Raw genomic sequence first — 15,149 nt, forward strand, 5'->3', positions numbered from 1 at the left:
CTTCAAAGTGTTTTCCATGTATCACTTTTTTTTTATATCTATTTGTAGTTGTTTATATTGATAAAAGTGCACCAACAATTATGCTTTTCCACAGAAGTGCACCTTGAAAGTGCAAGTTCACGGCACATGCCAGCTCACCAGCCGCAAGCTTCTGATATTGACTTGTGTTCCACCTAAGTATCACCAGTGTAGATCACCTGACCCAAAACTCCACCCTAGGCCATGGAGGTTTCTTCAAAGGAACTGCCCTAGACCAGGGCGGTTTCCTCAAAGGAATTGCTGTGGTCTAGGGCGAAGAAACGTATCGGGTGACCTCCTACACAGGTGGAATGCATGCCTCATACCGGAGGTTCGCGGCTGGTGAGTTGGCGTGTCCAGTGAATGTCCACTTCTGTGGCAAAGCATAATTGTTGGTGCAGATTTAACGATATAATAAATGCCTACAAATATATAAATGTGACGTGGAAAACATTTTGAAGTGACACTTCACTCTCCCATGTGCATTTTCAGGTGCATCAGTCTTCTGCTGTACAGCATTACTGTACATAGATATGCAGGGATGGTCCATGGCTGCAGTCTAGCTTCCCTTCTGGAGAGTAGAAGGTTGGTGTTGGCAACCACCTTTGTCTACTATTATAGCTACACAAGTGTGAGCTCTTAAGCAAATGTTGGGGTGACCATGGCTTCTCACCCTGCTCACCTTATGTTGCAAAACGTTAGGGTTGCTGCCTCTGATCCTGTGATCCTCTCTAAAACCTAAAGTGCTTGTTAGTAAACATAATAGTTGTATTTTTATGTGACCCAAATGTTATTTAGTGTTATGTCATTAAATACTTAATTTGTATACCATTAGGAAAACCATGTTAAAATGTATAACATGACTAACTTAAAAAACTGAACAGTGGCATTTGAAGCAGTTGTATATACAGCATAATTTACTGTTTTAAGAAAACACTGACTTCAGCTTCTACAGTAGTATAATAAGGGATCAATGATCCCATTCCTGTAAGTGTAGTCACTGTCTTTATGCAATTAATTATAAAACTCCTCTTGCTTTGTTTCAATAATTTGCTAAAACGGGAATCTCTGTGTGGCCACAGGCAAAACCACCAGTTTTTGTACATCCTGTATGAGGTGGTTTAGGTATGTTTTTTTAACTCTTCGTGCTATATTTTTCACCATGGAAAACGTTTGATCTGACCTTTTTAAATTTGCGAGTGGGCAGTGCCTGATATTTTTTTATTTTTTTTCTAAATACACAGGCATTGAAGGAGGAATTAGACACGCACAAATATTTTTTTATTTTTTTGGAAACATAGATAAAACTTAATGTTGCTATTTTTATGAGCCAAAGTCTGAAAGATTACTTTTAGCCTATGTCCCTTTTTTCTTTTACACCCAAATGATGAGTATGGTGGCACTCCATGACTCTTCCATTGGCATTAATAAATAGGTACCCACCTTCATTTTGTGTGTTTGAGGTTTTATTCTTTTTTGTTTTGCACTTTGCAGGAAGTACTTTTAGGCAGCTCCTGATTCAAGCCTTTCACTAGTTATTTCCTATGAAAGGCTAGTCCTGCATACCACCTTTCTACAAAACATGGTCATATATAAGGAATATAATGTTATATAGTAACATTAGAATGGTAGACACGCTACACTGATATTTTTCCTTTATATAAAAGGGATTCTTGTGATATAAACAACATATTGATCATTCTGTAAAATCTTCTAATTCAAAAAATGTCAAAAATAATTATAGTAAATCAAAATGTATGGATAGAGAAATATATAAATGTCTTGGCAGATCGTGATATATTTGAGATTTATAGTGACCGTCACTAGGCAGCTGAGTAAGTGCAGTTCTGTTAAATGCTTCATATGAAATATTCTGCTTTGGTAACGTTGCGAAATTACTGGTATTTATGTAATACTTTTTCTGTATTGTGTGTTTGGGCAAGGTCACGCTGGTGTTCCAGAACACACATGGTTTTCTGGCCAGGAAACGCAGATACATTAAATCTAGGGTTCATTTAGTGACTGCAACATTAACGTGAATTAATGGCTTTAGAAGTACATGAGGAGCACTGGTGATGCTGTCATCAGAACTAGTCCGCTGTCATAGCAACTGCATCCAGCACTTGCAAAATCATTCCGGTGTCACAGGGGAACAGTGTTTCCCATTTACTAATGTATTTCTGACTGAGCATATCCTCTCTTTAGAATGCTGCAGTTTCCTGGTCAGGAAATTGTGACATTGAATGCCCATGTGACCATTCTCTTACCAATATTACTTTTTTTTTTTTTTTTTTTCTTCTATAAGTCAACTTGTATTTCAGATTTAGTGGCTGCATTTAAAAATTAAGCAGTTCAAAATATTTAACATTCCTATGTCTATAGTACTGTACATAAAGTCTGAAGGGGGTATCCAATTAGGTGCGATCGGCGAAAAACAGGGATTTTTTTTTGCCGATGGTTTTTTTCACCCTATCCTATTATTTTATCCAAAATAATAGGATATTTCTCATGAAAACGCATAGGATCCACGATGAGCAGTTTTTGCCACTTCAGGGGTGGAAAAAACGTCACTTATCGTGAATTATTTTTTGGGACGCATCTGGCCCCGAAAAAAAAAACAGATAAGTGCCGGCATGAGGCAGACTTCGGGGCTAATTGGATGGCCCTGGGGGATCCATTAGTGCCCGAACAACATTCGTGGTTAATTGGATACCCTCCATAGAGTGTATATTACCTGAGCTCCCCCATCACCATGTTTCTGGCCACAGGGAATGCTTTAAGCTCAGAGGTGAGCATCGCATTTAAATGTAAAAACATGTTGTGTGTCTCCATTAACATGTGAAATTGAAAAGCGTGTCTAACATGGTCAAGCCAGGACCTGTTCCGCTTCAATAAAAGTTTACGTGAGTGTGTGTAGATCTTTACAGGAAGAACAATACCTGGAATGGCTCTGGTTCCACTTCTGCTTTCTCTGTTATACAGAAACACCGCTCAGGTGTCTGGCGTTATGAAACTGGCTGAACTTGACAAGCTAGTGACCGTAAATCTTAATTTACTCAGACTGCCAGTAAACTACAGTAAAGTGAATGCATGTGTGTACATAGATATTTTTGTGGGCAGTGTTAATCCCTTTTTCTGTTATATAAGCACAATGCCAGTTCTATATTCAGTGGTGTGTCCTTTTTGTACAACTAATAGTTGTAGCATGTTATATAAGGTTTTCCTATTTTCTGCTCATTTCGGTCTGCTTTTTCTGCCCCTGCAGGTCTGTGGCTGTACCCTGCAGGTAAAAAAATGCCCTGCCTTACTCTCATCGGCTCTCCAAACTTTGGCTACAGATCAGTTCACCGTGATTTAGAAGCCCAAATTGCCTTAGTGACCGAAAGTCAAGACTTACAGCAGCAGCTCCATGAGGTGAGCCGCCTTCTCTGGGGGCTCTGGGTGTACTATATTTAATCTGGACTCTCCTTCTTTAGCAGTGGAGAACTCATTCTATTTCAAGAGTCTGTGCCTTTGTCATCATTAACATGTTTGTAAGTGAAAATCCGTCCTCTGTGGCTGCCAAGTCGCTGTTCCCAGCAATTCATGCCCTGTTATGTCAACTTACAATTTGCAAAGGGCTCCCATTTGCCTCACGTGACCCTCCCCAGGATAGTCTCCTGTGACAGATGATTTTATTTATATCTCTTCTGAGAAACAGCCGACTTGGCCTGAGGGAAATTGGTGATGATGGGTTGGAAACTTCATGCTGTGAAATGACCTAGGTCTGGACAATCACAATTTTGTTGCTACAGTTACTGGGATCACCAGCTCAGCTTTAGAACCAAATACTGCCTATCCATGCAGTCACACATACTGGTTGTGATATATTGTACGTAGTAACCACATACTGCCTATCCATTTAGTCACACATACTGGTTGTGATATATTGTACGTAGTAACCACATACTGCCTAATCATGGAGTCACACATACTGGTGGTATACTGTACGTAGTAACCACATACTGCCTATCCATGGAGTCACATATACTGGTTTGTGATGTATGTAGTAACCACATACTGCCTATCCATGGAGTCAAACATACTGGTTCGTGATGTAGTAACCACATACCACCTATCCATGGAGTCACATATACTGGTGATATTCTGTACGTAGTAACCACATACTGCCTATCCATGGAGTCACACATACTGGTGATATTCTGTACGTAGTAACCACATACTGCCTATCCATGGAATCACACATACTGGTGATATACTGTACATAGTAACCACACACTGCCTATCCATGGAGTCACACGTACTGGTTTGGCACATCATACTGCCTACAGTGGAGTCACACATACTGGTTTGTGATATACCTAATAACCACATACTGCCTATCCATGGAGTCACACATACTGGTTTGTGATATACCTAGTAACCACATACTGCCTATCCATGGAGTCACACATACTGGTTTATTATGTAGTAACCACATACTGCCTATCCATGGAGTCACACATACTGGTTTGGTATATACTGCCTATCCATGGAGTCACACATACTGGTTCGTGATGTAGTAACCACATACTGCCTATCCATGGAGTCACACATACTGGTTTGGTATATACTGCCTATCCATGGAGTCACACATACTGGTTTGTGATATATCTATAGTAAAAGTGGCCAGATCTCCGTAGCCTGTTGGCAGTAGTTTCTATGTATTTCTTTAGAAATCTTTGCTACAGTGGGGCCAGATTGTAACGTTCAGGTGACATGTACATTGAAAATAGAGCAGGTATTACAGAGCATTGATCCCAAACAAAAGCCACATTTTCGTTTCACATATTTCTATTCTTCATCATGCCCTTAAAGATGTGCCAGGCAACACTGCATGCAGCGCTCGTTTAGTGTTCTATGCTCTTGTATCGGTCTTCCTCCTACCCCCCCCCCCTCTACTTTCCCCCCAAAATATACCGTTCTTCTGAATTTTTTGTTTTGCTCACCCCTGTAGCATAATCTTGGAAACTTTCTGTCTGCAGTGCTATAGTTGCACTCCACATGGGAGGTTTTGTAACAGCTCATAGTTCTTGTTTTAAGTAAGTTATTGTAAAAAGAGCTAATTTGAGTATCCGTTTCCTCCCGTGTAATGTTCTCGGACAATTGACACAAATTATACTGTGGCGTAAGAAGAGTTTATTTTATTTGTGTAACTCTGAGCTTAGCAGCATGCGAGGCCACAATTGACGACATGTCGCATATTTTAGCTTTATTGCCTTTTCCTTTATCTCCCTTCACTCAGATTTACTGTAAATCAGGAAATCCCACAATTCCTTTTTTTTCTCACACTGCGATGTACTGGTGATGATGTAGCCTCTGTTCCTGATGCTAATGGATAATCTTCCAGATTACACACCCTGCATTGTGTAGTTACTGGCACAGATTTGCTATCTACAAATATTATTACTGACATCTGTGGTTCCAAGGATCAGAATTACAGAGCATTTATAGGGAGATAATGTTAATTACCTAGGAGGAGATTCAATTGTCTGCAGTAATTTACAGAGTGTTAATTGATTGCCGCTATTCAATTAGCCCCATTTAACAAGGATTTCTTTTTGGGTTTTATGAGACCCAAAAATAAATCCCCGATAACTGCTGTTATCTGGTAATAGCAACCAGTTAAAGCACACGTTTGTGAACTTTTCCGGGATTCATGGGGAGATGTACTAATCTCTGGAAAGTGATAAATTGGAAAGTGATAAACTACCAGCCACTTAGCTCCTAACTGTCATGTTGTAGACTGTGTTTAAAAATGACAGGAGCTGATTGGTTGGCAGTTTATCACTCTCCAATGTTTCACTTTCCAGAGCTTAGCACATCTGCCCGGGATGTAGTTATGAGACCGACGGTCGCGATGCCGCGGGTCTCAATACCTACATCGAAATCCCAACAAGGGACTTAAGTGTCGGTATTTCGACACCTATTTTATCTTAATCCCGACGCCGGGACTCCAGCCCGAACGAGGCAAGTCCGAGGGGCCCTTAGCGTTAGCCGCGGAGGGAGGGTTAGGATTAGGGAGCACAGCGGGCTTAGGTTTTTTTTGGGGGGGGGGGAGGAAGGTTAGGGTTGGGCATCCTAGGGGGAAGGTTAAGGTTAGGCACCCCTACCCAGGAGGGTTAGGTTTAGGGTGCGGTAAGGGGGGAGTTAGGCACCCCTGAGGGAGGTTGGGGTTAGGCACTAGAAGGGGAGGTTAGGGTTAGGGGGGAAAGAGGGGTTAGGGTATTTACATGCCCTGTTGGGATCTTCCCTCTTCGGGCTGACTGCGTCGGGACCTCATACTCATTCCCATCTGCCCTATGTGTGTTAACGCATTCATTTAACAGACGTTAACACCTACTTTACATCTAAAAATGACTCCATACGTCAGGACATATGACCAGACCCTCAACAATTCCATTCCCTCCTTTCCTGAACCACCCCTCCCCATCCATCTTACCGACTCTGACATCCTTCTCCCCTGTATGTGGAGAGGAAGTCATTGCCCTCATCCAGTCCTCTCCCCCCTTGACTCTATCCCTTCCCGTCTCCTCCACTACTTCTCTCCTTCTGCATGCTCCCATCTTGCCCACCTCCTCAATCTCTACTTCTCATCTGGCACTGTCCCTTCTGAATTCAAACATGCCCTTGTCTCCCCCATTCTTCAGACTGGCCTCCGTTCTCTCCACTCCACTGAAACTGCAGTCAAGAAAGTTAGCAATGATCTCCTTTACCTCTCTGCTACTTTTGACACTGTGGACCACTCTCTCCTCCTGCAAATCCTTCACTCCCTTGTTCTACGTTACACTGCTCTCGCTTGGCAGCCCTCCTACCTCTCTGACCATTCTTACTGTGTCTCCTCTCATGACTCCTCTTCTTCAATCCCCCCCCTCACTTACAGTATGTGTTCCCCAGGTTTCTGTTCTTGGACCCCTCCTATTTTTCCTCTATACGTCCTCTCTAGGTGAACTCATCAGCTCTTTTGACCTCCAATATCATCTCTATGCTGATGACTCAGATCTACCTTTCCTCCCCTGATCTCTCCCCCTCTCTCCTCACTGTCATCTCCAACTGTCTCTGCTATCTCTTCCTGGATGTCCCAGTGCTTTCTTAAACTTAATATGTCTAAGACTGAGCTAATCATCTTAAACCAACTTCCCGCATAACCTCACTTCCCACAATTTCTTTATCAATTAATGGCACAACTATCTCCTCTAGCCCCAAAGTGCACTGTCTTGGAGTTATCCTGGACTCCTCCCACTCTTTCAAACCACACATTCAGCACCTCTCACAGTCCTGTCACTTCCATCTCAAAAATATTTCCAAGATCAGACCCTTTCTCACCCAGGTTGCTACTAAAACCCTTATTCACTCACTGGTCATCTCCAGATTGGACTACCGTAACCTCCTCCTATTTGGTCTCTCTGAATCCCACCTCTCTCCACTCCAGTCTGTTCTTAATGTTGCTGCATCTTCCTCTCCAAACGCTCTACATCTGCCTCCCCTCTCCTTCAAACCCTACACTGGCTCCCCTTCCGAACTCAATGAGGTTCTTACACTCTCCTACAAAACCCTCACCCAATTGTCTCCCATTTACATCTCTGACCTCATCTCCCTTCACACTCCTGCCCATCCACTTCGCTCAACAAATGCATGCCGTCTCTCCTGCCAACTGATTACTTCCTCCCACTCTCACCTCAAAGATTTTGCCCGTGCTGCTCCCCACCTCTGGAAGTCTCTCCCCATCAGACTCTCCACCTCTACAAATCTTCAAACGGGCTCTCAAAACCCACTACCTTCTAGCTCTCATCCTAACTCGCTGCTACATGTTCCTTCCTCTCTGTCTACCTCATTTGTGTCACACCTGTTTGTCTGCCCCTCCCCATTAGAATGTAAGCTCTCACAAGCAGGGCCCTCTACCCTCTTGTGCTTCTCCTTATACTTTTATCTACACCTTACTCCCCACTAGGGCACCTAACACTTACGCCCTGTTGTTTATTTGAGGGTTATGATCGCTAATGCAGCAATGTATTTAAACCTCGTTCTTGTCCTGCATTGTATTGTAATTTGTTTATGTACTATGTAAGGTGCTGCGGAACACTTGTGGCACCAAATAAATAAAGGAGGATGATGATCAGAGCCAGCCCTAGGCATTCTAAGCAAATGCCTAGGGCATCTGGAATACATATTGGAGCAGCCTAGGAGCAAGGCTGCTCCAATACATGCAGATGAAAAGAACTGGCGGCACTCAGCGTCTGATGAAAAGAAGAACTTTTTAATCCAACGGTGTTTCGGGCTGCTGTCCGTTATCAAGGATACATACAAGTTCAATGCAATACCGTTAAATACCCCACAGAACCATCAATTAGGTCAGTGATCGTACTGCCGACAGTTCCCGTTCACGCGGCTCATGAACTCAGAGGCGCATGTTCGTGAAGTCGTCAGCCGCGCCACCCAGGTGGTCACCATCACGCCTTCCCTCTGTTGCCATAGCAACCTAAAAACAAAACATTGTGTTTAATACTTAATCATAAATACAATTGACACTATTGATAATATGCTTAAAATATCCAAACAATGTTACTTTCAAAGCACAACAAAAGCCAATTTGATCACTCGATTGACAATATTGCAAACACCTTATAACATGACTTAATTTTATCTTCATGTATCCTTATACCTATACTAATATTATACTAATGTTGTGTATATTGTAAAATTGTAGAAGAGAATAGAATACATGGGGATTATTGTACATTATCCAGAATCTAAAGGTAACAATGGAGGCCAAGTGTCTTATTCAAACCCCTCGGAGCGAGGGTGTCCAGTTTGAATATCCACCTGGTTTCAGCCTGCAGTAATGCCTTACCCCTATTGCCCCCTCCTTATATTATGTGGTATGTGGTCAGTGATTCTTGAACTCAGGTCAGCCACTCCATGTTTGGCAGTCATAACGTGTGTGGCTACCGGCTGTTCACTATTGCCTGTATTTAATGGCGTTCTAATGGCGGATCTGTGAAGCGCCATTTGCTCCTTGAACTGCCTCTCTGTCTTCCCAGAGCCACCCTAGGCATCGGCATTCTAAGCAAATGTCTAGGGCATCTGGAATGCCTTACGGGCATTCCATGGCTCTGCAGCTCCCCCACATCTGCCACAATCAGCGCGCTGTGTAAGAGCAGCTGCTTTAATACACTTGTTTCATCACATTGGTGGTTTAGTGTGTGTTACCTCCGTTACAGCAGCCGCTCTGACATAGCGCACTGCAGTGAACACACACTGACAGCCCGGAGAGCACAGAGTCTCGGGGCTGCTTGTTTACATTTGGTGCCCCGCCCACACATCTGACACACGCCAACCAATGAGCTTCTAGCAGGCCCTGGCATAGCAGGACTTCAGGCTTCTGCAGCTGCTGCAGTATTAGTGCATGACTGCAGAGCCGGATTAAGGATGGCATAGAGGGCATGTCACGTCGGGGCCCCCTCTCTCAGGCTCCACCACCCCCCTGCCATTTATTACAGCTCCAGTGCAGCAGGACTGCACTTCGAGCTAGGGAGACTGAAATGGAGGTGGAGTCGGGCAGGGGGTGGAGCTACACGGTACTAAGTTTCACTCAAGCCAGCACAGCATGGGAGAGAGGAGGGGATGGAGGTGCTACTCTTAAACAGTGAGTGTAGTGTACCCGTATCTTGTAATGCGGGGGTGGCACTATACTGCCTGTCTGTAAGTGTGTGTATGTATGCATTTGTGTCTGGTGTAACTGTATTATGGATGTGAGTGTGTGTATATATGTGTGTTTATGTATGTGTGTGTGTGTGTGTAAGGGCGTTTCTATAATGGGCGCAGGGTGTGCGGGGCATGAACGGGGTAGGAATTACAATGGTTTCTATATGTGCCTCCCACTTTTTAAGGGGCCAAAAGTAATGGGACAAACTAAACAATCCTAAATCTAACTTTCATTTTTTAATACTTTGTTGCAAATCCTTTGCAGGCAATTACAGCCTACGCATAGACACTGGGTTTCATCCCTGGTGATGCTCTGCCAGGCCTCTACTGCAAATGTCTTCAGTTCCTGCTTGTTCTTGGGGCATTTTCCCTTCAGTTTTGTCTTCATCAAGTGAAATGCATGCTCAATCGGATTCAGGTCAGGGGATTGACTTGGCCATTGCATAAGATTCCACTTTTTAGCCTTAAAAAACTCTTTGGTTGCTTTTGCAGTATGCTTCGGGTCATTGTCCATCTTCACTGTGAAGCGCCGTCCAATGAGTTTTGAAGCATTTGACTGAATATGAGCATATAATGTTGCCTGAAACACTTCAGAATTCATTCTGCTGCTTTTGTCAGCAGTCACATCATCAATAAATACAAGGGAACCAATTCCATTGGCAGCCATACATGCCCACGCCGTGACACTACCACCACCATGCTTCACTGATGAGGTGGTATGTTTTGGATCAAGAGCAGTTTTTCCTTCTCCATACTCTTCTCTTCCCATCACTCTGGTACAAGTTGATCTTTGTCTCATCTGTCCATAGGATGTTGTTCCAGAACTGTAATGGCTTTTTTAGATGTTGTTTGGCAAACTCTGATCTGGTCTTCCTGTTTTTGTGGCTCACCAATAGTTTACATCTTGTTGTGAACCCTCAATATTCACTCTTGTGAAGTCTTCTCTTGATTGTTGACTTTGACACATATACACCTACCTCCTGGAGAGTGTTCTTGATTTGGCCAACTGTTGTGTAGTGGTTTTTCTTCACCAGGGAAATAATTCTTCTGTCATCCACCACAGTTGTTTTCCGTGGTCTTCCGGGTCTTTTGGTGTTGCTGAGCTCTCCGTTGCGTTCTTTCTTTTTAAGATTGTTCCAAACAGTTGATTTGGCCACACCGAATGTTTTTGCTGGGATGGGTTTGTTTTGATTTTTAAGCCTAATGATGGCTTGCTTCACTGATAGTGACAGCTCTTTGGATCTCATATTGAGTGTCGAAAGCAACTGATTCCAAATGCAAATGTCACACCTAGAATCAACTCCAGACCTTTTACCTGCTTAATTGATAATGAAATAATGAGGGAATAGCCCACACCTGTCCATGAAATAGCTTTTGAGTTGATAGTCCCATTACTTTTGGCCCCTTAAAAAGTGGGAGGCACATATAGAAACCGTTGTAATTCCTACACCTTTCACCTGATTTGGATGTAATTACCCTCAAATTAAATCTGAAAGTCTGCAGTTAAAGCACATCTTGTTTGTTTCATTGCAAAGCCATTGTGGTGGTGAATAGAGGCCAAAATATGAAAATTCTGTCAATGGCTCTGACCAGAGCGCTCGCTCTGAATCAGGGCCCACCTCCATTAATATGGAGCGTCCTCCTGGACGCTCGTATAGCTGTGGGTCACCACCCACAGCCTATACGAGCGTGCAGGATGATGGTCGCGATGGTCTTGACCATCGCCAGTGCGAGCAGAAGCCTGCGGTTGAGTTTCTCAACCGCAAGGCCAGGTGTGATTTTGGCTCTATCAGAGCCAAAATCACTCCCACTGACATCACTAGTGATGTCAGTGGGGCCGGCTTCTGACGGTAGGCATTCCCTTGGGAACGCCTCCGTCTGGCAGGCACGCCCACCAAAGGGGGCGTGCTGTCAATCAACATCGACAGCACGCCCCCTTTGATCAGACACAACGAGCGAAGGAAAGTCCTTCGCTCGTCGCGTCTCGCGCATGCGCACAACGGAGCTCCCTCCGTCGTGCGCATGCGCAGTGCACACCATCGACCCACTTGCGAGCGGACAGCCGCTCGCGAGTGGGTCTGAATCAGGCCCAATGTCCCAATATTTATGCACCTGAGTGTGTGTATGTATGTATGTATGTATGTATGTGTATACATATGTGTGTGTGTGTATGTATATATATATATATATATATATATATATATAGCTAGGGGGCACCAGTTGAAATCTTGCCTAGGGCACCAAATTGGCTAGGGGCCGGCGATGATGATAATAATTATTAGCAGCGGTCCTGGAAGAAACACATCCACAGCCTAATGTAATGTGGAGGGGGTCTCAGCTCATGCTGTTAGCAGACATGCACAGTTCAGTGTCCAAGGTATCACACCAATCACAATTTAAATGTCCAGCAGCCGGTATTAATGTCCAAAACAGATCTTAATGCATTTCTCTTTTTTATATATATATATATATATATATATATATATATAAAAAACTGTTTCATCAGAAGGTTGTGATAATAATAGCCTTGGACGATAAAGCCCGAGCCTACTACCCTTTTTTTCTCCCAAAATTTATCGGGGCTAATTGAATCCCCCCCCCCCTAGTGTTCTGACTACTGTTAACCCTATTATCTCTTTAATATAAATGTAAATTCCTGGTTCAATAAACTGTTGACTTGCAAATTAATTTGCAAGTCTGTTTACTTTATCCCACATCCAAGCAGTATTACTATTACAGTGCAAATGATGGAGACACTTACATTATGATTGTCCTAGCCTCAGTGCCTGGATAGTTGTGAGGCAGGTGGAGGTGGTCCAGCTAGCTAGGAGCTGCTAATCGGGCAATATTGGTTATTTTATTCTTGGTGAGATTCCAGTTATATCCCCTTCAGACATAAACCCCGGCTCGGAACTTTGGACACTGAACATGGGTTGAAGCCGGGGTTTCAGTACTTACCCTCTTTCACACCTGAGTGATGGTCCCGGGTTATTCCCAGGTCATCACCCTTCACACTGGACCCTGGGCCTTCCATCTAACAGTGGATGCTTGGAGATGATGTCATCTCCAAGTGCTACTATGCCTGCCAATCATGTCTTTTTAGGCGTGACCCAGATCATCAAGACCTAGGTTATGCCTTTATGACATAAGCCTGGGCACTGTCCCGAGTTGCAAGTCCTTGGAATGACCTTGGCCGATTGCAGGGTTGCAGACCCAGTACTCCGACCCAGGTTGTGTCTGTTCAGACCCGGGTTGATGCACGTGCAGAGGAAAAAAACAGTTTTTGGTGTATGTCTGAAAGGGGTATAAATAAAGGAAAGATTTCAGTGTGTTTATGTCATTTTGTCTTTTAAGGAGCAGCTACATTTGTACAACCGATCAACTGAAGTGACCCCTGCTACCTTTCAGCACCAGAGCCGCTATGTGAAGCTGTGGGTGAAGTTGGTAACACCGCTGATAAAGAATTTTTTTTGAATTTCTGGTTAGTGATTTCCGCTGAGTTTGTTTTTTTGTAAATATCAGAACTTTATTGGAGTGATCGCTATCAGGGTTTCTCAACACCCGTCCTCCAGATCTTTAAATTAAATCTATCTTTGAGAACTGGTTTAATAATTGCTTACCTGTGAAATAGAATGATTCCATTGGGGAAAAAGAGAGAAATCGTTAAAGCATATTCTGTTAGGGATTACAAGAATCCGTAGAGCAATACTTTGCACGCCACTTGCCCACAGGTAGTTTGTTGATCTAACCACAGATTATACCTTACACATAGTAATCTATAATTAACAGATGCAAAAACATAAATTTATTATTTTCTCCTTAATAGCTGAAACTAACTCTATATATTATTTTGGGAGTGTTGCAATTATTGTTTCACATATGGTTGGTTCAGGGCTCTTGGCTGCTTATGCTGTCTCTCGGGAAGTGCAGGGACTTTGAAGATGCCTGTTATCACTGCATCCTCACAACACTGAGTAAACTTTCACAATGCAGTTCTCAGAAGAGGAAGCACTGACACACATACTGACGGCCTTTACCAAGATGTCATAGGTTTTGCTTTTCTTATGCATTTTAGTTCTGAGTGACATGACTCATTTGACTTTTACAATGAAGAAAGCCAGCGGTCTGGTGTTTCATTACTCCTTAGTGTAAACCCCCCCACTCCTTTACAGAAGTAAGTTGTTCAGCAGAAACAGCATCACTGAGGTCATACTTCCTATTAATGTAATTGCTACTGTGACAGAATTACAGATGAAATTAGAAGTTTAAAATCTTATTGAAGGGGCGAATTCTAGAAACTCCCTCACAGTGCGATATGAGTGAATTTATGCAAATTCCAGGCTAGATAATTTTGCTCTCTCAGGCTGAAATTCTGGGATTTCTAAGTTGCTTCCCACCCTCTACCTATAAATAGAGTGGGTTTCCCTGACACTGCAGTACAGGAAAATAAGTGCTGTGAGCCTGTCATTGTTCTTTAGAGAGATGTTCTTGTAATATTATGATATGTAGAGTCAGTGTAGCTTTGTTTGCAGTAACCATCAGACTCATTAAGGGCTTGCACACTCCCTTTTGCCCTGCTTTTGTTTGCTGCCAAAAGCAGCACTGGCAGGAGACTTTGAATAACCCAGTGACCTGTCATCCCTGCATATAACAACACAGGTGTCCCAGTTGAGTGACCAAATTGAATCTTATTTATAACATACATTACTAGTGACCCGCTCCGGCTTCACACGGGAGCAATTGCATCTCTCCACTGCTCCCTGCATCCCATAATCTACGCTATGTCTTCACAGTCCCTAGCCTCTTGCTTCTTACTCCTACCCCTTGCATCTCACAGCAGCCTCCTGCTTCTCACTTCTGCCCCCTGCATTTCACCACAGCATCCTATGTTTCACCACAGCCCCTTGCATCTCACAGTAGCCTCCTGCTTCTCAGTTCTGCCAACTGCATTTCACCACAGCATCCTATATTTCACTACAGCCCCTTGCATCTCACAACAGCCTCCTGCTTCTCACTACTGCCCCCTGCATTTCACCACAGTATCCTATATTTCAACACAGCCCCTTGTATCTCACCACAGGAACCTATATTTCACCACAGCCCCTTGTATCTCACCAAAGGCCCGTACTTCTCACTCCTGCCACTGGTTCTTACCACAGCCCACTGCATTTCACCACAGTAGCCTATATTTCAACACAGCCCCTTGTATCTCACCACAGGAACCTATATTTCACCACAGCCCCTTGTATCTCACCAAAGGCCCGTACTTCTCACTCCTGCCACTGGTTCTTACCACAGCCCCCTGCATCTGATCACAACCCCTGCATCTCACCAGTGTCACCACAACATACCCTGCTGCAGCCATGCAGCTGGTTGGGGCCCAGCCA

At 43.6% G+C, this 15,149-nt stretch overlaps 1 protein-coding gene across 2 annotated transcripts in view; it reads left to right on the forward strand.

Moving 5' to 3' along the window:
- The window catches only part of PGS1 (phosphatidylglycerophosphate synthase 1), a 97,947-nt gene that overhangs the window by 60,202 nt on the left and 22,596 nt on the right, over positions 1–15,149 (forward strand). For both annotated transcript variants that reach the window (XR_015878837.1, XM_088475293.1), the window contains exons 8-9: positions 3,284–3,432; positions 13,117–13,243. Coding sequence is in view for 1 of the 2 variants with exons in the window: in XM_088475293.1 (XP_088331419.1) it covers positions 3,284–3,432; positions 13,117–13,236 (269 nt within the window). In the remaining variant the exon portion in view is untranslated. The remainder of the gene's footprint in view (positions 1–3,283; positions 3,433–13,116; positions 13,244–15,149) is intronic.

The sequence above is a fragment of the Taudactylus pleione genome, unplaced genomic scaffold (genome assembly GCF_031769625.1).
Source record: "Taudactylus pleione unplaced genomic scaffold, aTauple2 ptg000016l, whole genome shotgun sequence".
In the NCBI taxonomy this organism is placed as follows: domain Eukaryota; kingdom Metazoa; phylum Chordata; class Amphibia; order Anura; family Myobatrachidae; genus Taudactylus; species Taudactylus pleione.